Source organism: Chiroxiphia lanceolata, chromosome Z, assembly GCF_009829145.1.
Source record: "Chiroxiphia lanceolata isolate bChiLan1 chromosome Z, bChiLan1.pri, whole genome shotgun sequence".
Taxonomy (NCBI): Eukaryota; Metazoa; Chordata; class Aves; order Passeriformes; family Pipridae; genus Chiroxiphia; species Chiroxiphia lanceolata.
In genome coordinates, this window is record NC_045671.1 from 10,805,093 (window position 1) to 10,826,408 (window position 21,316).

General features: G+C 40.1%; 1 protein-coding gene across 1 annotated transcript in view; it reads right to left on the reverse strand.

Annotated features, from left to right (window-relative positions):
• Positions 1-21,316, reverse strand: part of ADAMTS12 (ADAM metallopeptidase with thrombospondin type 1 motif 12) — a 148,714-nt gene that overhangs the window by 66,793 nt on the left and 60,605 nt on the right. Inside the window, exons 4-6 of the mRNA XM_032675323.1 lie at positions 4,727-4,923; positions 2,794-2,877; positions 1,005-1,129 (exon numbers count right to left, since the gene is read on the reverse strand). Coding sequence (XP_032531214.1) covers positions 1,005-1,129; positions 2,794-2,877; positions 4,727-4,923 — 406 coding nt within the window. The remainder of the gene's footprint in view (positions 1-1,004; positions 1,130-2,793; positions 2,878-4,726; positions 4,924-21,316) is intronic.

Genomic DNA, 21,316 nt, shown 5'->3' on the forward strand with positions numbered 1-21,316 from the left:
TTATTTGGTAAATCATGCACCTTTGTGAGATCTTATTTCGCATTCTTATTCTAAAATTTTTGACCAAAAATAACGCTGACAAGGTGGAGATAGGTCAAAGGTTGGACTTGTCAGTCTTGGAGGTCTTTTCCAACCTAAATGATTCTGTGATTCTCTTTTTTTGCTGAATCACTTGAGATTTTTTGGGAGGTTTTTGTTTGTTTTTTGCCTGGCGGATTTTAACTTTGGACTATTTTTTTCAGACCATAGCCTCGATCTCTTCTGTCAATTGTGTGCAGACTCAATCCATTTTTACAGACCTGCAGAAGTCCCATTTCATGCCATGACACAAACTCCCATTGTAACCTCAGACATCACCTTAGGTTTTCTGTTCCTCCTTTGCTCACACATAAAAATATTTTATTTCTCATTATATATGGAGATATTGAAAAAGCATATATTTTAAAGTTTAAAAATAAATTACACCATTTTTGCAAAATACTTTTCCATTCTGAGCTGCACTTGTACATTACGTGAGGAGTCGTTCATCTGTGTTCTACTTTGTTTCGGCACATTGCCTCAAAGAAGAATAGAGAAGTCATTGAGCACAAAATGAGACAGAACCAGGTAGGGAAAATGACCTCTGCACATTGCTCATTTCTCAGGACATACAGATCTCAATTTTGTGACTAAGATGCACCTCTAACCCATATGCAAACGTAGTGTTATAAGTATTTTGAAAACAAATTAAAAATTATCCCTTTAAGAAGTACATTAGGCCTAACTTCAACCATGTTTTTATAATACAACTCACATTCTCTGCTCTATCAGCGTCAGACTCGCTCACCCTGTGCTACTCTTGCATTACCATTGTGTTTCAGGAACAATGTGTCTTCACTGGACCACTTCACTGAGTTCTATGCAGGATGAACTAAATGATGCCATAAGCTTACAAAAACACATATCATCACCAAAAAAATGCAAATGAACAACAGTCAGTGGCTGATGGCAAACGGGTGTCATACCTGGTGAGGAGGACGGCCACATCGTGGTGCGTGGGGTTGACATCACTCTTCGGATTGACGTTCTTCTGCCATTTGCAGAAGCTGGCTAATGTCTTATCAGCATGGTGTACTATCTTCAAGCCTTGCTAATGGGAAATGAAGGAAAATATAATTGTAAAGACCATACTGCATTGTAATAACATCTCAGTGAACTCAGCTGTGAAAATGGGTAATCACTGAAATGTAATTGATTGTGCTTTTGCCTGAAGTTAGAGCCATCATGAGGAGCAATGACATCTATTTATCTAACATTGAATATTAAGTTAAAATGTTGAAATTTCTGTAATTGGTGCAGCTAAAGGAAGAATTACATGTAGAAATGTATGTATTTTTTGGTAAGTGAGCTTCGTAAGATCCAGTACTGAATTGAAACTTTCAAACATTTTATATTGTCCTGAAATCAAGTTTTCCTCTAAAGAGAAGGTGAAGCCTACTTAATGTGGGCCTTCGTGCTCAAGTTTGTCCCTAAATGTTATGTGAACACTGTCACGCTCAGGGAACAGCTATGCTCCTCACAGTGTATTTATTTCACAACATTTTTCAATTCCAAAGAGAAACAGTGCAGTCATAAACGTTTTTTACTCAACTTATTATTATACAGTTTACATGCAGATGACTGAAAATTCTGAAATGAAAAGTATGCCAAATAAATTAATTCAAAAATGAATTTTCTAATTTCTGGTCTTGGACACTCACTTTACCTTGTTTCAGTTCCCTTCATTTTTTAGGAAGCATCTAAGTATACATTGTTACCAGACAGGAATTTCTGGGTAACTTAAAACAAAAGTTTGAAAGATATCCAACAGTGTTACCTCCAACATTGCCATCCTCAACTGAACAGTATCGGTGTGCATCAAAACAACCACTGAAATTCAGCAAGTTAACTTAGTTGGAGCTCACCGTGGACCTCAGGTCCTAACTGTCCTGTTCAGATGCAAATTAGAGGGTTTGGGCCATATATACTTACATTTTAACTGACGACTGTTGGCTATAAGGACAGACTCCATTACAATAAATATTTTTGAAGACATAATCTGGCCCTGTGGGTTGGTTTACCGCCTTCAATAACACTGGGACCACCTGGCTTGTGGTTATAAATCATAAGCCACTGAGAAAATCCATTTAAGGTGATCCTGCAGTGACAGCTAGCTATGTCATGCACAGTATTTTAAAAATAACTATAAAATTATTACAATCAGCATGTTTTTAGGCATGTAGCAACATATTTGTGAAAGAAAGACAGTAGAAACTACCAATATACAGCTATCTTACAGGAATTAACATCTACTCAGTCCTCAATTTTTTGCTTCAAAAGAGATTTTAAAAGAAAAACGTGTGTTTGTACACTGCACAGTAAGAGATTTAATTCTTCGGAGACCTGCAAATACTCCAGCACTACACTTTACAATACATTTCGGGTAGTGTTAGATAATTAGATCCTGAATGTTGATGCGTAATTTCTGCTTCTCGTCTAGTATTCCGTGGCATCCTATGTTCTTTTGACGCTGGGCAGATTCCACTTCCCCATCCCTAACTTGCCTGTTTTAATTATATTTTCCCGGGCAATTCTGTGCAGAAATACCCGAAGTCATCACTGCTATACAGGGCAGCATTTACTCTAAAACCAAACACGTCAAATATTATTAACAGAGTAAAATGAACACATTATTTTAAGCAAATATGATTACAGCTCAATACATTGAACTCAAAAGTTTTATAAGCGATATTTCAAGGTAAATAAAAACCTTACCTCCTCCTCCTCAAAGAGGATGAGCCGGACCAGCACAATGTGAATTGCATTGCCAATGCTTGGATCGTGGAACAACCCTGTGACCTGTGCCAGAGCCAGGAGGTATGAGATTAACTGATTCCTCTATAGCAGAACACGACTTTAGAGAGAAAATATGACATTTACTTCTAGTATACTGTTCATCTGGGGGTGGGGGTGTTGTTTTGTTTTTTAAATCCTCAACGCATTTCACTGAGAGTTTACTGAAATGCAATAAATGTTGGAACTACTGCAAAGGTTAGCTCTGCCAAGTAAGTGATGATACAAAAGTTACTAAGCTAGAGAGCAAAAGCCCAGAGAAGATTATATTGTGTCCATTTCCATTTCAAAAACTTAAGAGTTCTTAAAAAACTCTAGCAGAAAAGAACACAACATCTACAGTCACATAACACTGATGGAGAGGTCCCCTCAGGGTCCAAATAAACCAGTACATCAAATTGTTCTGCTTTAAATCAACAGGAATCAGATTCTGTCGCAAAAGCAAAGGCAAAATTTAGAGAGTACAAATAAAGAGAAACAGTCTTGTGTTTTCAGAGCACAGGAGAGGATGATAAGAACAAAAGCCAGGATAATGACTCCATTAAAAAAAGACTACACATAAAATCGTACAAGAACTGAACTCAGCATAAATGTGATCCAGCTGCCATAAACATCCTTACAATGTTGAATTAGGCAGGAGGAATGATGATACTCACAACCTATCTATATGTGACCTATGCCATCTATCACAGGAAATACGAATGAACAAAATGGATTGCCTTTGGATCAAAACTATTATGGAGAAGAACACTAAAGAAGAAATTATCAAAATAAAGTGGAAATTGTGTTCACAAAGGTCTGATTTGGACATGGGTCTTTTTCGAGGTACTTTATGGAGAATACTGAAACATTTTAAGTAACCCTAACATCTAAGGTCAGACTGCAGAGAAAATGTTGAGACTTGTTTGTTCCGGAACCTGATAACGACTGTCTTTTATTCCATGCGTTTTTCCCTGTGTGGACAAAACCTCATGTGCTCAAACAACCTTTGCACCTGTTTAATCAGACTCACTGCCTCAGCAGCTAGTCAGATTCATTGGGGCACAGCTAGGAACACACTGTATAAACATAAGGGACAGATCAGTTAACATGGCTAAAATTATACTGTGATTAACTTAGCATATATTACATATGTGCCATGATAACCACATAGAACACATCCCCAGTAGACTCTCAAGGTCAATATTTACTATACAAATAATAACAGAAGACATATCTGTAGGTAGTCTCACAAAATGCTATGGTTTTTCTCAGAACAAATCATATTTTGAAACTTGACACACAGGAAAGCACGCAAAGTTCAACTTTTCTTTTCTCCAATGTGAACTTTACACTCTAGGTAAGATACTTATCTGGGAAAACAATTGTACTTGTTTTAACTGGGATAGGGTTAACTTGTTTCATAATAGTTCCTACACTGCTGGTTGGATTTGTGACCAGTACAGTAACAAACTCTTATTTTAGCTCTTGCTAAAATACCAGTGTGCTCCTGAGTGCCTTTCTCATGCACAGATATATGAAAGAATTTGTATGCTTAAAACCTGTAGAATTGCTGCTGTAGTGAAAAATCTGAAATCACCACTGAGCAACAGATTCCAGGGGAGACAGAGAATATCAGTGGAAAGTGCTGGCTTTTATAGCTGTGAGACTTCTCTCGCTTAAAATCCAGTGAAAAATCATGTTTACACAAAATACAAGGTAAAAGATACTTTAAAATACAGACTTTCAATAATATATACATGAATTATATCACATTTCTCTCTGTGAACAATGTTACAGACCTACTTCAAGGAGATCAGCAACATAATCAAATTCAGGTTTGCTTCATTTGTCTATCTAAAAATGTTGTACATACCATATTCATTATAGTGAGGATATATGATTCCACGTGGTCACTTCCATGGTACTCAACCATTTTACTGTCTGCAACCACAAGCGTCTCCACCCACCGCTCCTTGCTGACAGAGCGCCGAGAAACCTTTCTGGTAGCTTTATGATTTTGTTCCCACCTCTCCCTTCGAAGCTGCTGCTGTTTCAAAAAGCTGTGGGTATCTGGAAGAGTGAGAAGCAACGCTGTCTTGAATAAATTTTCAAGCTTGATTTGAAGTGTATGGCCATAACACTTGCAGACAGAATGCTAGCATCACAGGATAATGTGAGTCGGAAAGGACTCCTGGCTACACCTACCTGACCCACTGTAAGGCCAACTCCAAAGTGACACCAGACTGCTAAGGGCCCTGTTCAGCAGAGTTCTGAATCACCCCAGACAGATTAAACATCCATCCAAAAGTTAACATTATTCAAATGCTAGGGATTATGATGTGAGACAGAGATAAGATAAAAAAAACCCCACCAACAAACAAACAAAAAAACCCCCACAAAATGTGAATAGGGGATGCTATTTTCAAGGAGTTCTTTCCTGATGGTTTGGCTCTAAATTCTCTAATGACACAAGTTGATAGTTTAAGATAGAGATATCCTTTCTTCACAGGCAGCCTTTTTCTCATCAGGATGGCACATTAAGTTCAGTGCTATGACACATCCAAGACTGCCTTGTTCTGTGTGTGGAAAATATCTTCAATGACTGGGGACACTTGACCAGTAGGTGTCATCTAAATACCAGCAGGGCAGGCAGCCACGGGCTCCTCGGCTGCTGTCATCCTGCCTGACTGACAGGCAAGACACTTACTGCTTCCACTTTAATTTTGGGATCTGTGCATCTAAATCTTTTCTGGAAGAAGTCTTGGTTCTGTAGAGTTGTTAGCAACCTTGCACTGCACTCAGTGGGGCTAATTAGTCTCCACTCAGCCTAGGCTTTGAATGTTACCAGGGAAATACCAGGGACGTAAATACCTCCAGGCCCAAAAAATAAATGAGATGCCAGTTCAACAGCAGCTGCTGGCATTTTTCCAACCCATACCAGAGAAACACTTCTACAGTGCAGGGATTTCCTGAGTCCTAGGAAAGATCAGGAACAATTGTTCCCATTACATATACTACAGTAGTACCTTGGCATCTCACTCATGGAAGAACATGTCCTTATTCCAGATGGAGATGGAGCACATCCGCAGGCTAGAAAGACAGCTCCTGCCTCAAAGTGCTTCCAGCCTTTCCAGCATCATCCCCACTGCTGTTTGGCAGAGGACAGTTATCCAGCATTATTACTTCCTCCTCCCAGCAATACCAAGTGTTGAGGAACAGTTACCCAGACCACTCTTCCCTCGAAGAATGGATGACCTGGCAGCTAGGTCCCAAATCTTTTGTTCACATCAGTAGATCTGCTACACTCTTTTCATGAATACATTGTTTGCCTTTTAGAAGACCCAAGTGCAGACAGAGGATGGCACCTCGCTTATCTGCAAAATGAGGCAGCATTGGACTATTAGTGATGTGTATAATGTATCTCTCAGTGTAAAATGTGATTAGTATCTTGGTTTATCATATATGTTAAGGTCAGTCTGAAAGATGCCTAGAGAAAGAAGTGCTGGTACTCAAAACACATTTGCGTAAAATTGAAATATGCCACTTTAATAAACAAAATAGCATCAGCCACTTCGCACCTTTAGAACTGAGCCACAGTGCACAAGTGTGCTGTACACAGCAGCAATGAACTATTGCTGCTATGACCTCTACCCTAACCCCACTAACCCACACTGCAGCATCACTCCAGCTGTCTCCCTCAATCTTTGTTCAGCTACAGCAATCTCCACCTCAATGAGGGGCTATTTATGAGCTGTATTCATTAGTCTGTCTCGTACATTTGCATGGTTTTCAGCATTCTTATTTCTATGAAGTACAGTTCCCATTATCTGCGTTTTTAAGGGGTTTGTGCTGAGAAAAACCTTTCCTGCAGCTACCCGAACAAAAAAACTGTTCAGACTGCTGGTTAAGTGACTTGTTTATGGCCAAATAAACGTTAGGCCAGCTGTCAGGCTTTGTGTTTACAGCTAGCAAAAAGTACTGCTAATTGTCCGGGCAGCTGGTAGCACTGGAGTTAAAAATGTTTAAAGTCATAGAGGTTGTAATGGCGAACAACCCCCAGGGAAAAGACTGGAATCCTGGTTAAGCGTGAGGTTCTGTACTGTAGGAAAGTCTCAGAAGAGATTCAAATTGTGAAAATTAATGCTAGATAGCCACAGGATTCTGCAGACAAACCTCTTTCCTCAGTGATGGATATCCTCCTGTGCAGGGTATGTTGCCTGGACGGGTGACATCTAAGGACTGGATCCCTGCTGTGTTAAGTCTCCTGGCAGCTTTCTTAGCCAGATGAAGCATAGAGAGAGAACCTCTTAGACCTACACTAACAAACAGGTGGCTACAAAATATAGTTATATTTCTGCTTTTATGTGTCTCCAAATTTTGATTGTTAAGCTTTTAATTTTGAAGTTAAATAACTACCTTGCTTTTCCCTTGAATTAGTAAAGTGTTACAAGTGATTTCTGATTTGCTCTGAAATCCCAGGCAGCCTGTTTTCCAGAAATAGAAGTCTTGACTAGGAGCCCACCAGTTCAGGAATACCCAAGAAGTGTTGAAAAGTCTGAGACCTAGTAACATCCAGTGTTATCTGAGAAAAGTCTGCCTCCCCATGTTCTTCCATCATAACTGCTGAGCACAGCACATTCCACAAGTAACAGAAGAGAGAAAGGGGCTACTCATACTCTGTGTTCCCATGCATTTCTGAGGAAGTGATATAACACAGGCAGGTACAGTGCTGGAGTCCTTAGGAATGGAAGTAAAAGTAGTGTTGAGAGTATACCCAGGACAGTCTAACAGTAAATAAAAGAAGGTTGGTAAGAGATTCAGGTAACAAACTGCATGAAATTCAAGCAACAATACTCAGAAGTTTCTAGCTTTCATGGGAGAAAAATTTGGAAATGCAAAGCTTTTATCAGAAAAACTGATTCAGCTAAATGAGTAACATTCCAACAGTCATATGTGATATCCAGCCATGTGACTGCATAACCAGAGGAAATGGTGTAGATTACAAAATTTCATCAGCTTCTACTCAGAAATGGCTGATTAATTTCTGTCAAAGGGTTGCTTTTCAAAATCAAATTCTGAGTTGTTTTTAGTGAAAAATAAAAATGTCCCCTGAAACTACCCACACAAATCCTACTTGATTAACAACAACATAAAGGACCCTTAACTTTCAGTTACAAGGAAAGATTTTAAGTTCTCTGTAAGACTCAATTATACATGAAATAACAGTATTGTACAAACTTCTTCAGCACAGGTTAAAACTGCATGATTTCTGTGAAGAAAACAAAAGTTATACTCTCTCTTTTAGCACAGCAGTTTAATTTTTCATCAGGTGACAACATACTTTGCCAAACCGTTTGCCAATCTTTCTTTCCCCAAGAAAGAACTTTCTAATCTTTAGTCATCAATGTTCTCACTATAAAAAAGAAAAAAATCCACTGAAGTTCTTCTCTACTTTGAACAGCTCACCCTCTCAAAATGTTGCTTGATTTTGTTTGCTTATTAAGCAGTTAATTTTTGCTTGCCCTCCCCTGCCCCAAAGGGGCATTAAAGAACAAACCTGACACACCTCTCTTAAGGGCATTATGTGAGATTTCCATTAAAAAGGGGGGTTTTTTACCCCCCAGGCTTGCTCAAGGAAGAGTGCAACATACAGCACACACAAAGGGACCTCAAGGTCCAGCTTTCAACACCTTTGGAGGTACACAGGGCTTTGAAGAAGCAAGGTGAAAATGTCTGGAAATTCCCAGAAAAGGAGAATGTACCCTACCACCTAAGGCTGTCAGACAAAATATAGTAGTACTGATTCATGTCTTCACTTTCTATCCTCAGCTTCTTTCTCTTTGCACAAGAGCTCTTTCATTTTTACCACTCTATGTTGTTCACAGTCAAAATGCTAGAACTCCAGATAGGAGGCGTGAACAGGAAGGATGCTACACGAATAAATTTCACACTGTTCATAACTTGCTACATTATGATTCTTCCAAAAAAACTTCACTTTGTCCTAAGATGTGCCTTTAGGTTTAAGTATTAACAAAATGACTACAGTTTTGCAGTGAGTTTTTCAAGAGGTCAATAAACTCTGTTGAAACAGCCATTGTACAAAGGACATCTCCCTCTTTCATTCATGAAGAAAGAGAGCAACTTTGGCAGCTGACTTACTGCAAGAACTTACTAATTATGTATAAAATAAATGCAGTAGGAGATCCCCATCCCCTGTTCTAACTATCATCATGGCTGAGCTTCGCGAACGAAGATTTGGGAAGGCTTTATCCACATTTGTTACAGGCACGTTGGTGACTTATGAGGCCAATACGTGACAGACATATCCGGTTGCAAAAAGCACAACAGAAAGACTCCTTAGATGAAGTATTCAGCAAGACACGGTTCTTCCTGCGTTGCCTTTTCTCCTCGAGAGAGATCCTGCGTGTGTTCTCAAAGGCTTCCGCAGCGTTATAGATGCTGTGTCTCCAAGCCTCCCGATTGGAGGCCAGAGTAGACCAGTTATGGTGGTCAATATGGCCAAGGCTGAGATGTTGTTTCAGGGAGTCCTTGTATCTTTTCTTCGGGGCTCCTCTCTTGCAGCAGCCAGTGGCAAGTTCACCATAGAGCAAGATCTTAGGGAGGCGGTGGTCCTTCATCCTTGAGACGTGCCCTGCCCAACGCAGCTGGGTTCTCATCAGTATGGCCTCTACACTTGTGACTGCTGCTTGCTCAAGAACAGATGTATTGGTCACATAATCTGACCAGTGGATGTTTAAGATTGTACGGAGGCAGCGCTGATGGAAGCGTTCTAGGAGACGCAGGTGGTGGCGGTAGATGACCCATGATTCGGAACCATACAAGAGAGTAGACAGCACTATGGCTTTGTAAACACTGATCTTGGTGCTTTTCTTCAAGTGTTTATTACGCCATACTCTTTTGTGGAGTTTTCCGAAAGCACTGTATGCCTTTGCCAACCTGTTGTCTATCTCCCTGTCAATCTTGCCATCCGAGGAGATGAGGCTACCTAGGTAATTAAACTGCTGGACTGATTTGAGCTCTGATTCGCCAATGGTGATATGGGGATGATGGAAGACTTCCTGAGGTGCAGGTTGATGGAGAACTTCTGTCTTCTTTAGGCTGACTTCCAGCCCAAAGAGCTCAGCAGCATCTGCAAAGCAGGATGTTAAACGTTGCAGAGCTGCTTCTGTGTGGGCAACAAGGGCGGCATCATCAGCATAAAGCAGCTCCCGGACAAGATGGTTTAGGGTCTTGGTGTGGGCCTTCAGACGCCTTAGATTGAACAGGCTTCCATCAGTACGATATCGAATGTAGATACCGTCCTGATCGTCGAGGTCTGCTGTGGCCCTTTGGAGCATCATGCTAAAAAAGATTGTGAATAAGGTAGGAGCGAGAACGCAGCCTTGTTTCACACCATTCTTAATTAAAAAGGGCTCAGAAAGTGTGTTGCCATATCTGACTTGGCCGTGCTGATCCTCATGAAGTGAGATGATCATTTTAAGGAACTTGGGGGGACAACCTAAACGTTCCAAAATCTGCCATAGACCTTTTCTGCTCACGGTATCAAAAGCCTTGGTGAGGTCGACAAAGGTTACATAAAGACCTTTGTTCTGTTCCCTACATTTCTCTTGCAGTTGTCTGAGAACAAATACCATGTCTGTGGTGCTTCTGTTGGCTCTGAAACCACACTGACTTTCAGGTAGGATCCCTTCAGCTATAGTGGGTATTAGTCTGTTCAAGAGTATTCTTGCCAGGATTTTGCCAGCAATGGAGAGCAGAGTAATACCACGGTAGTTTGAGCAGTCAGATTTAATACCTTTCTTCTTATACAAAGTGATGATGACAGCATCACGAAGGTCTGATGGTAGTTCACCGAGTTCCCAGCAGCGCACCACAAACTCGTGAAATTTGGTGTGGAGTGCAAGGCCCCCATGTTTCCAGACTTCAGGTGGAATTCCATCAACCCCAGCTGCCTTGCCGATTTTTACCTGCTGTATGGCCTTGAGGGTTTCTTCTAAAGTGGGGGCAGTATCCAATTCATACTTTACTGGTTGTTGTGTGATGGACTGAATTGCTGAGTCTTGGACCACACGGTTGGTACTGAAAAGAGTTTGAAAGTGTTCAGACCATCGATTCAGAATGGAGGTTTTATCTGTTAGAAGTGTTTGGCCATCAGCACTGAGTAGAGGGCTTTGTACCTGGTATGTAGGCCCGTATGCTGTCTTCAAGGCTTCATAGAAACCTTTGTGATCACCCATATCTGCGCATAATTGAGTTTTTACAGCTAGATCGATCCACCACTTGTTCTGGATGTCACGGAGTTTCTGTTGGAGCTTGCTGCATGCGAGACGAAAGGCTGTTTTTCTTGCGTGACAGGATGGCAGTGCAAGGTGTGCTTGGTGGGCGGTTCTCTTCTTCCTCAACAAGTCCTGGATTTCTTGATTGTTTTCGTCAAACCAGTCCTTGTTCTTCTTGAGGGAGAACCCTAAGGATTCTTCGGAGGATTGCAGAATGCTGTTTTTAATATGCTGCCAGGTAGTTTCAGGAGAGGAATCTGCAGAAACTGTGGAACGGTCTTCAAGCCTAGTTTGAAGGTTTGCCTGGAATCTCTCTCTTACTGTGGCTGATTGGAGATTGTTAACTTGGAGTTTTCTCCTTGTGATGTTGCCCATTTTGGGTTTGAATTTAAGATTGAAGCTGAGTTTGCAGCGCACAAGCCGATGGTCTGTCTGGCATTCTGCACTGGGCATCACGCGGGTATGGAGGACATCGCGAACATCTCTCCGTCGCACCAGGACATAATCGATGAGATGCCAATGCTTAGATCTGGGGTGCATCCAGGTTGTCTTCAGACTATCTTTCTGCTGAAAGATAGTATTAGTGATGGTGAGCTGTTGCTCTGCACAGAATTCTAGCAGGAGTCGACCATTATCGTTGCAGTTACCAACACCATGTTTGCCTAATATTCCTTTCCAGGCATCAAAATTCTTACCTACTCTGGCGTTGAAATCACCAAGGATAATGATCTAACTAGCTCTTCTAAAACAGACAAGGAAGTTTTGTATAGATGGTTTCTGCTTATAAACAGCCATAACAAAACTAAGTCTGGATGCTGACAGTGGGAGAATAAGGACTCACAGGCTATAATGGGAAAACTGTTGTAATGCAAGAAAGTGAGCATGTGAATTTAAAATTGCAGAGATAACCAAATCAGCTCTTTTTATAAGCATTTCTAAAACAGGCTAAGCTAAATGACACAAATCCTTTCCGAGTGTGGAGTGTTCACACAGGAAACTATTACAACAATTTAATCACATACAAGCCCATGATGACAACCACCAAGTCCCAGCAAAAACAAGCACAGAGAAAGAAAGCTTACAACTCTGCAAGGTTTGTTTAACTTTGACATTCCTGCTGTCAGAAACGTGACGTATCAAACAGCGGAGACACACCACTTTAGTGCAGAATGAAGCTAAAATTGGACCTGTGTTGACTGATGCACTTAATCAGATACTGCTGCTCAGTGTGTCTGCTGCTCATTACTACGTGGGCTGGAAGGATGGAATGATAGATGTGCTGGGCCACTGGCACCAGGAGGTACATAGAGAATAGCACTGTGAGAGACAGCTATGCCTGAAGCTTCCAATGTTTTGCAATGACTATCCTTCTGCCTCTATGTTCTTATTTTTTTACTCAGGAATTAAACCCAAGTCAATAAGGGACAGTTAAAAATTGAAAAAAAGTATCTTCTAAAACAGAATATATCTCACTGTAAAAGAATTTTCAGATTAAAAACTCACAGTAAATTATTTTTATGTTAGAATATCTCTTACCAAATAATTTAAGAACTGTTAACCCAAGAATGACAGAGAAATGCAGTTTTTGGGAACTGTGATTATGAAAATGCAAATTTTAACATATTAATAATTTTATAATGAATAATAATTTTACAATTAATAATTTAACAATTAATTTTTCTTCTTTTTTTCATATCTGTATGAAAATTCATTCACACAAAATTAATGCAAAACCACGAAAGTTGAAGTAGTTATCTTGCATCTTGAAGTAGTTATCTCTGCATTGTCAAAGTTGATCTGATTTCCACTTTGGTTAACCAAATAGTATTCAGAAGCTCATGAATCAGAGTCCAAAAGTTTCTGGTAATGTTCCATAAATTTAATTCACATAATAATGAAGAAATACCAAACTGGTTATATGTTGGCAATGAGAGGTCACCAACCTCCTGCAGTCAGGAACAAGAATAAGGCTAAAAGGGTAAAAGGATCTTATTCATTACAAGAAAGACATTGAGGTGCTGGAATGTATCTAGAGAAGGACAACAGAGCTGGTGAAGGGTCTGGAGCACAAGTCTGATGAGAAGTCAATGAGAGAGCTGGTGGTGTTTAGTCTGGAGAAAAAGAGGATGAGGAGAGACTTTATCACCCTACAGTTACCTGAAAGGAGGCTGTAGCCAGGTGAGGGTTGGTCTCTTCTCCCAGGTAACATGCAATAAGACAAGAAGAACTGGCCTCAAGTTGTGCCAGGGGAGGTTCAGTTTGGATATTAAGAATAACTCCTTCAATGAAAGTGTTGTCAGCACTGCAACAGGTTGTAGCATCACCATCATGACAAAACCAATATGTTGTAAGGACTTAAAGAGCAGAGTTGACTGTCTCAAACACTGTCTAGGCCACAGGAGGAACCTATTTCTTTCTATCTCTCTACATAACGTTCATTGTTAAATAAAATCCATATTGCTGAGTTTGGCACATGGTCTCCTTTGAGTCTTAATTTGGGCAGAGGCATCTCTCACTAACCAGATCTTAAAATATGCCCAGTACTGTTTTGCCTGTTTATGCTTCCCCATTAAAAGTCAGAAATGTCAACTGGGTTTAAGGGCCTTCTCTAGGTTTTCAAGAGCCAACCTGTGCGCCACAGGAACTCCTCACTGGGTCATCACTTCCCTTCAGTTAATACAGCAAAATCAGCCACTTGCATCTCTCAGTCCTTGCAAATGATCAGTACAGAACCAGCTGGGACCAGCTGCTCCTGCCTCCTCTCAAGGAGGGATAGGAGGGAAGTCAGAGGCAAACACACACAGGCAGCACAGCAGAGACATGAGATGCTACCACTCCTGTGTTTACCCAGGCTGCTGGGTGGTCCCAAAACAGGATGCAGCCCCCCTGCAGGACCTAGACCCTGCTCCAGCTCATAGCTTCACCCTCACAAAGAAACTCCAACGCTAACAAAAACTGAACCTCCACAGTTTGGTTTGCAACTGTCTATGAAAGGCATGGATCACGAACTAAAGGTATTTCACATCATCCCACCACTGTACTACTCCTTGTCTTGATCCTACGGCATTCTTCTGCACTTCCTTCCCTAACAGCACCTCTTCTCAAGACACAAAAAAACTACCCTCACTGACTACTAGGCAAGGTTCCAGCTCAGCTGTAACTCCCAGGAGTGAGCCCAGGCACCTGAACCCCTCAGGCCATTTTCAAGCCAACTCTCTTTCAGATGTCAGCACTCTCTGCCCTGATGCCTCCACTTGGCTTGGACTTGTTCTGGGTCAAAGACAGCTCAGAAAGTGCTGTTCAACTCATCCCCCAGCAATCTCCAAATGGCTCTAACAGTCACAACCAGCAAACAGAGGGTTGCTTCTGTAAGACCTGCTTTGACCATGTGAATTACCATGGCACAGGAGTGGAAACAGGCCAGCCATTCCTCTCAGTAGTCAGGATCGAGAGACTGAGAAAATTTAATGTATGCACGCAGACTGTTGTGTGCTACTTGGCAGCAATGTCAAAGAATACTGGAGTATTTCATTTCTTGACACAAAAATGATCTCACTGTGTGGGAATAGTGGTGGACATGAATATCTACAGTGTTACACTTCGAGAGCAACTTATCTTACCTTATATATACAGAATATATGGTGCAGAGAATACCACAGGAATCTTTTAAACAGGATTTTTCAAGCAAAGTTATTAAAGACAATCTCTTTTATGTTCATTATGTAAACTGCCTGCCTTTGCAGCTATTCTACTCATTTACAATGTCAGTTTTCTGCTACACATTCTGCCATTGGATTTGTAATTTCAGGGTATTTTATCATTTAGTTACTCAAATATCCTCACACATATAAGGAAATAATAGTTTCTAGTTCAGCCTTCAAAAAGTACTGCTTAAACTGTGACATGTTTAAAACAATCTCTTTCAAGATATCAACAGAGAGGTTACTGAACATGCATATGCACAGGAACTGGGGAGCTTAGTTGAAATGACACCCATTGGCATCCCCTTATTCTTAGGAACTTCCACCACAAAAACATTGGGTAGACTTCAAGAATACAGATTTGCCTACTTTAACTCTTTCTTATGTAAAAATCAGTCAAGAATTCAGTTTAAAACATAGTTTCAAGACTGGATTTTAGAGAGTTCTCCACTTGGAAGATGGTAGTCCAGTTATAAAGCACTAGACAGAAATAGACGATTTCAAGTCTAAGCATAAAAGAGATAAAATTAATTTTTAAAAAGTTGGTTCTAGACAGAATTTTATCTTTGTATTTGCAGAATTGACTGGCTAAGAAATAATTTGAGCTCAGATCCTAAATATTTAAGTAAAAATGTATGAGGATGCATTTTCTTACATAAATTAATGGAGCACCCATTAAAATATACATAAGATTATTTCACTGGGCACTGACAATGAGAATTTTCCTGGTCTTATAATCATAGTTTGAAAAATTGTCTCTTAGCTGCCTTGAAATTCTGACTTATAACACAAGGACAGGAGAACATTAAGAAAATAATCTAGATTAAACTTTCCCTTTTTTTTCTCTACATCTTATCTTAAATTCATTAATATAGAAGACAGATCCTTGCTTCTTTCAGAACTTATTAGAACATATCCTTTGTGTGAGCCATAGAAGTACCTACTGTAGGTTGTAGTGACATCAAAGAAAATGTATCACAAAATTTGTTAGCAAAACACTCAGAGGGACAAGGAGGTGGAAGAAATATACTCTTAAAACCAAATATAAATAATTTTCAATACTCCTCATAACTTTTAAGCAGAATTTTTTCAAATCATCCAAGTAGCTATACAGAAGGTCCATTAGTTTTCCCTGTACAAAATGCCAGGTTTTACTTTAGCACTACATTTCAACATTTTATTTAGCTTATTGATTTAAACACATTCCTCTTCACTTCTATTTTTCTCTGAAATAGTTTCTCCAAGTTAATAGATAGTGTGCACTGAAAGGACTGGAAAGTGGTTTTAAAAGCTGGAAAGCCAGACAGTAATCAGTGCTTTCCAAATGCTCTGAAATCCTGTTGAAAAACACTGGCTTTTAGTAAATTGAAGATGAAACCCTAATTTGGTACTTACATTAGCTATTTTATGTGTTATTGACATTCCTAGGAATTCTTCATTGATCTCATTCTACAAACTGTACCTGCTCATTAATTCAGCAAAATATAAGTTTATACAGGACAAACAAGAACTTGTTAGAGTACACTGGATGTGGTACAGCAAACAGGCTGCAACTCAACAGAATTCAGGTCATGGTGCCAGATCTGCCTGAGAATCAAGAAAAAATAGCCTATTTTTAGACTCCCTTATTGGCATGGCCAACTTAGCAGTGTTCCCAGCAGCCTTCACCACCAGCAGCTTTTGCATCCCATTGCAGCTCCTTCTACCCACAGCATGCTCAGCTTTCTCCTCTATTTTCTTTGTGCCAAGCAGCAAGCTAGTAACTATTTGCAAACCCAGGAAATTCTGCAGATCTAGAAGGAACAGCAACCTCCATGCCTTTATACCCCTGCGAGGGGGTATAAGACATACTGTGCTGGATCACACAGAGTGATTAGAGAGCAAATAAAACAGACCTGTGCTTCCAACATGAAGGGTAATCCAACACTGTCTGGCAAACACAGCTTGACTGACAGTTATCCCTGCTTCAGCCCTTCCAGTCTGCCACTGTCACTACCCTGCTCTCATCTTGGGATCCTAGAAACAGGGAAGTCTCAAAGCAGTTTCTGCCAAAAACCCAGGCCTATGAGAAAATTGAGAAGCATCTCTAACCATTCCACCTACTGCCACTGAGTTTTACTATGTAAAAGTTTTAAAATGACAAATCAGTCTGAAAACGCCAACAGACAGTAACATTCAGAAATCACTGATCTCAACTAGCAAACAAACAGGTAATACCATTAATTTTATAACAGACCTAATTAGCTATTGTAATGAACTGCATGTTCAAACTGATCTTTGCCTTCTAACATTACATTTACAGGATTTAAATTTCAACTGCTTTTTTCCCTTGCTTCCTCTGAGATGATGAAGAAAACAGTACTTTATTCTGATATCAGTCAAAGCTATCATGACTTACTTTCATCATGAAAGGACTGCGAGGAGTAGGATGAGCATGAGCTGTTATGTGTAAACAAGGGTGAAAGAGAATGCCTGGATCCTATTCCTTTCCTCATCAGCCATCCTTAGAAACACCCAAAGTAAACACCCAATTCCCTAAAATACCATAGGCCACTCGGTCTTTGTGGCATCATCGTGTGAGATGAAATTTGAAAGGAAGATGGGGGAGGAGACGGAGCTGGGTGACAGGTGTCAAGTCAGCAAAATTCTGTGCTTCATTTTCTCCATCTCCCAATCTTCATGCACCTGACTGAAGACCTTTATGCTGGAGGTGTGTTGCAGATGGAGAGGTCAGGTGCTCATGAATGCACCATCCATCTGCAAGTAAACATTCCTCAAACCAAAGTTCGTTATACATGGAAAATAGCAACTACAGTTCACTCATAATTCCCGAAACTTAGAATCTCAGTAGTAAACATTCGAAAGACAGTTTAAGAAGTGTAAAGTACTCCAACTAAATTAATGTATAATGTCTGTGATGTAAAAGAAAAAAAGCTACTCACAGAATAGTTCTTTGAAGTGGTAGCTAAATGATGCCTCTTAATTAGTTTGTTTAAAATTTAGATTACTGAAAGAAAGCAGGGAAAGACAATCTGGAATTAACCTTGAAATCAAATGTTATTCTTTCCAGCTTTGGTAAGATATCATTAAGAAATGCTGCATATGCTATAACCTTCTTATCTCTGGGCTTACACAACAGAGTTTATTTGGCCTTTCTCTGGACCAGCTGTTGTTTTTTCCATTCCATTTCTCCACTAGCATACTCAGAGGAAAAAGCACATGCTAGCATTTTGAGGGGCCTCCTTGTCCTTGGCTGAGGCCAAATGTCTTGTATTTCAGATGATGTTACTAAGCAGTACAGTCTTCAAAGCCTCTGCCCCAACCCTGCTGTGCTTCTGCAGCAAACATCAGCAGTGAAAGCATAGCTCTTACAGATGAGGACTCCCCCTGAGCCTGGGCCTGTGAAGGGGTTGGTCACTCTGAAATGAATTATGCTAATATGACATCTTGAAAATCTCAGACATATATGGCTTTTAATGTTTTCTATTCTTAGAAGCAAGTCCTGATAACAACATTTTCCAGCTTTGTGACATTTTGAGAGATGGCTGTTGAGGTTCTCCTGCTCCAACTCAGCACACAAGATCTCATTTTGCCTGATTAAGCCACTGAAGAGGAACCTATACACAGACAACAGACACTGAAACAGCAAAGCAGGGACAGACTCCATCCTGCAGCTAGGGTGAGCTAACAGAGGTGCCTGTAAAGTGCTAGAAGGAGAACAGCATAAATGATATCAAGACATCTCAGGGGAGGCAGCCAACAGCATCTCTGCATGTGAGAGGTTAATAATTCCTGCCACTAGGCATCTTGCATGAGCAATCCTCTCAAGATAACATCAGTTTCAGGTGACCTGTGTCATACTCAGCTCTTCATGAGCACTGGTGCACAGGCTGAAGGATGTTTCCAGTTTTAGCCAGAGTTTTAAGAGTGACCTTTTTCCTTCGATTCCAATTTCTTATTAAAGACTGATTGTCAGGGGCACTATAACCTGTTGGATGTCATGATCCAATTAATTCACTTCTATTTCTGTCATGTACAGGATGGAGGTTCACCAGTAACACCAGCTTTAATTAACTGAACTCCCTGTGGTTCACTGCCTACAGAAAACTATGCCAGAATCCTTCACAGACAGAAGCTTTTGGGGCTCCCACACTAAAATGCCAAGAACTTTGAACGTGTTTGCTTAGAACTGAGTTTGAGCTTTGAAATTTGCACTCCCGTGGAAAGAGAATCAAACAAAGCCCTGCCAACAGATTGAGCCTCTTTTTTTTTTATAAATGACAATTTCAATTTTCATTTGCAAAAAGCCCCTGGCTCCACTTCTCTCCAGGAAGCCTTAAGACAATAAAGGTATGCAAATGCATGGGATCAGAAAGAGGGGAAAATGCAGGTTTGCCTGAGAGAAACATGCAGCTTACATTCATCATAAACCAGTATGATTAATTATAGCCTAAGGAAAGAAAAATATCCAAAAAATTGACAATGATGTATAAAACCAAGCTATACCCATCCGCTGAGGAAGGGGTTGTTCAGTAATCCATTCCTCAGTGTAAAACCTATCTCTGCCTGGACAACTTTCAGCTGCCTCCCAATGTTACCAGTCTGGGCTTTGCAAGAAACTCCCTTCTTTTACTGCCTTCTTCCCTATGACCTCCCTGATAGGTGAAATTTCAAGCCTCTCATCATCTTCCATTTCTACTGATGAAGACCTGGCTGACAGAAGTACCTCATCATGGGCAACAGATGCAACTGGAACACTGAAAATACTATAAAGCAGTGAGTAGTTCAGTGAATATTTTATCCGGAGAATGTCAGGTAAATAATGTCAGGCAAATAATACAGAAAATTACAGCAATGATCCCTTGTTGAAACTCCAGTATCCAAAAGAAGACTTTGATTCAAATCCAAACCTCCACAGAGTTGAGGAGAACCCAGACTGCGGGCTCAACCAACAACAACGCAGATTAGAAAGGAAGTAACTTGATTTATCTTGTTTTAGAGTTTGGGCAGGTAAGAAACTTGCTGCTAATTCCAGCGTGGGCAGAATGGGAGGCAGGCTGAGATGGTGTTTTAACTGTATTTAAAAAGTATTTAAAGTATAAAAATCTATCTCTCTGCAGATTCAACTCAGATGCTGTTCGGCAGCTGAGCAAAACATTAGACATTTTTTAAAAGAAAGAAGAAATCAATAGTATTTTTTGGGCAGTGTTTCTTGACACTGATTAGAACAACGTAAAAGGGACTTTCTGTAACAATCTAATTTATATGCAAAAGACCTCATCATTGTTGTTTAAAGAGGACAGGAATACCTATTTTTTTCAGCTAAGACACCAGATTACATGCTGTCTGATAAAGTATTTTTAGGTTAAATATTTGCAAGAGAAGACAAGTGGTAAGCGTAGATGAGACATGGAAAACAATAATCAATATTGTCTTATTCTTTCATATAGAAACCTTGACATGCAAGAAATAGTTGCACAAAGTCTTCAAACAACTGTAGGATCTAAGGGCAACAACTAAAAACATTTGCTACGCCTCTTAACATAGCAATCTTTTGGCCACCTCTTTTTTTGCATAAAGATGGATGTCTATTTGTTGTGGATAATTCCTTTTTGTAGGAAAAAAACCACTTATATAATCTGTATGATCTTTAACTGAATGGTGTCCTTCCAGTCTGTTTTTTACATACAGTTTTTTCAAGACAGTTCAGAAATTGCACACAGTAAAGAGTCAATATTCCAAAAATACCCTCCAACATGCAGTCTTCACATATGCACAGTGAAAACAAGCAACAAACCTCACTCTACTAGGAGTCTTCCACAACAAATCAAATCCAGCTAGCAAGTCAAGTAGGTCACTAAAAGTGTCTTGAGGCAGATCTTTTTTTAAGTAATCAAATGTGAAACCAGTTCAGACATAAAGACCTGTGTCAATCAACTACTTCCTGAACTCCAAAAGATGCCTCTCTGCAGACAGCTGACTAGTGAATATCTGTCTACTAAAAACAAAGTTCTAAGTTACTCAGTATTACCAGAGTTCATTATGAGAATGGTCCCCACAGCAATGGGGCTGAGAACTCCATCCTATCCCCAGCAGATAATCAGGAGTGCAGAATATCTGTGGAGCCTGAGTAATTGTGCACGGTGTGGGATAAGTCCAGCTGTGGCCCCACTTTTCCCTAAAAAGGAGAGATCTTACAAGGTGACTGAAGTAGCGGTGGATAGAAAAATAACCTCGCAAGTTATACAGTTCCCCTTATTCCCAGCTAATCATAAAGCTAAAATCTGTGCTTAGAGGAGAATTATGATTGCCTTTCAAGTACAATTCATCCAAAGGCATCTCTCCAATTACATGAAATGCATCCAAGTTTAAGAAGCTGTTGGGACATGAAGAGTGAAGAACACAGTCACGAACAAGGACAAGCTTCAAGGACACTCTGTTTCACGCAGAAAAACTGTGCTCAGA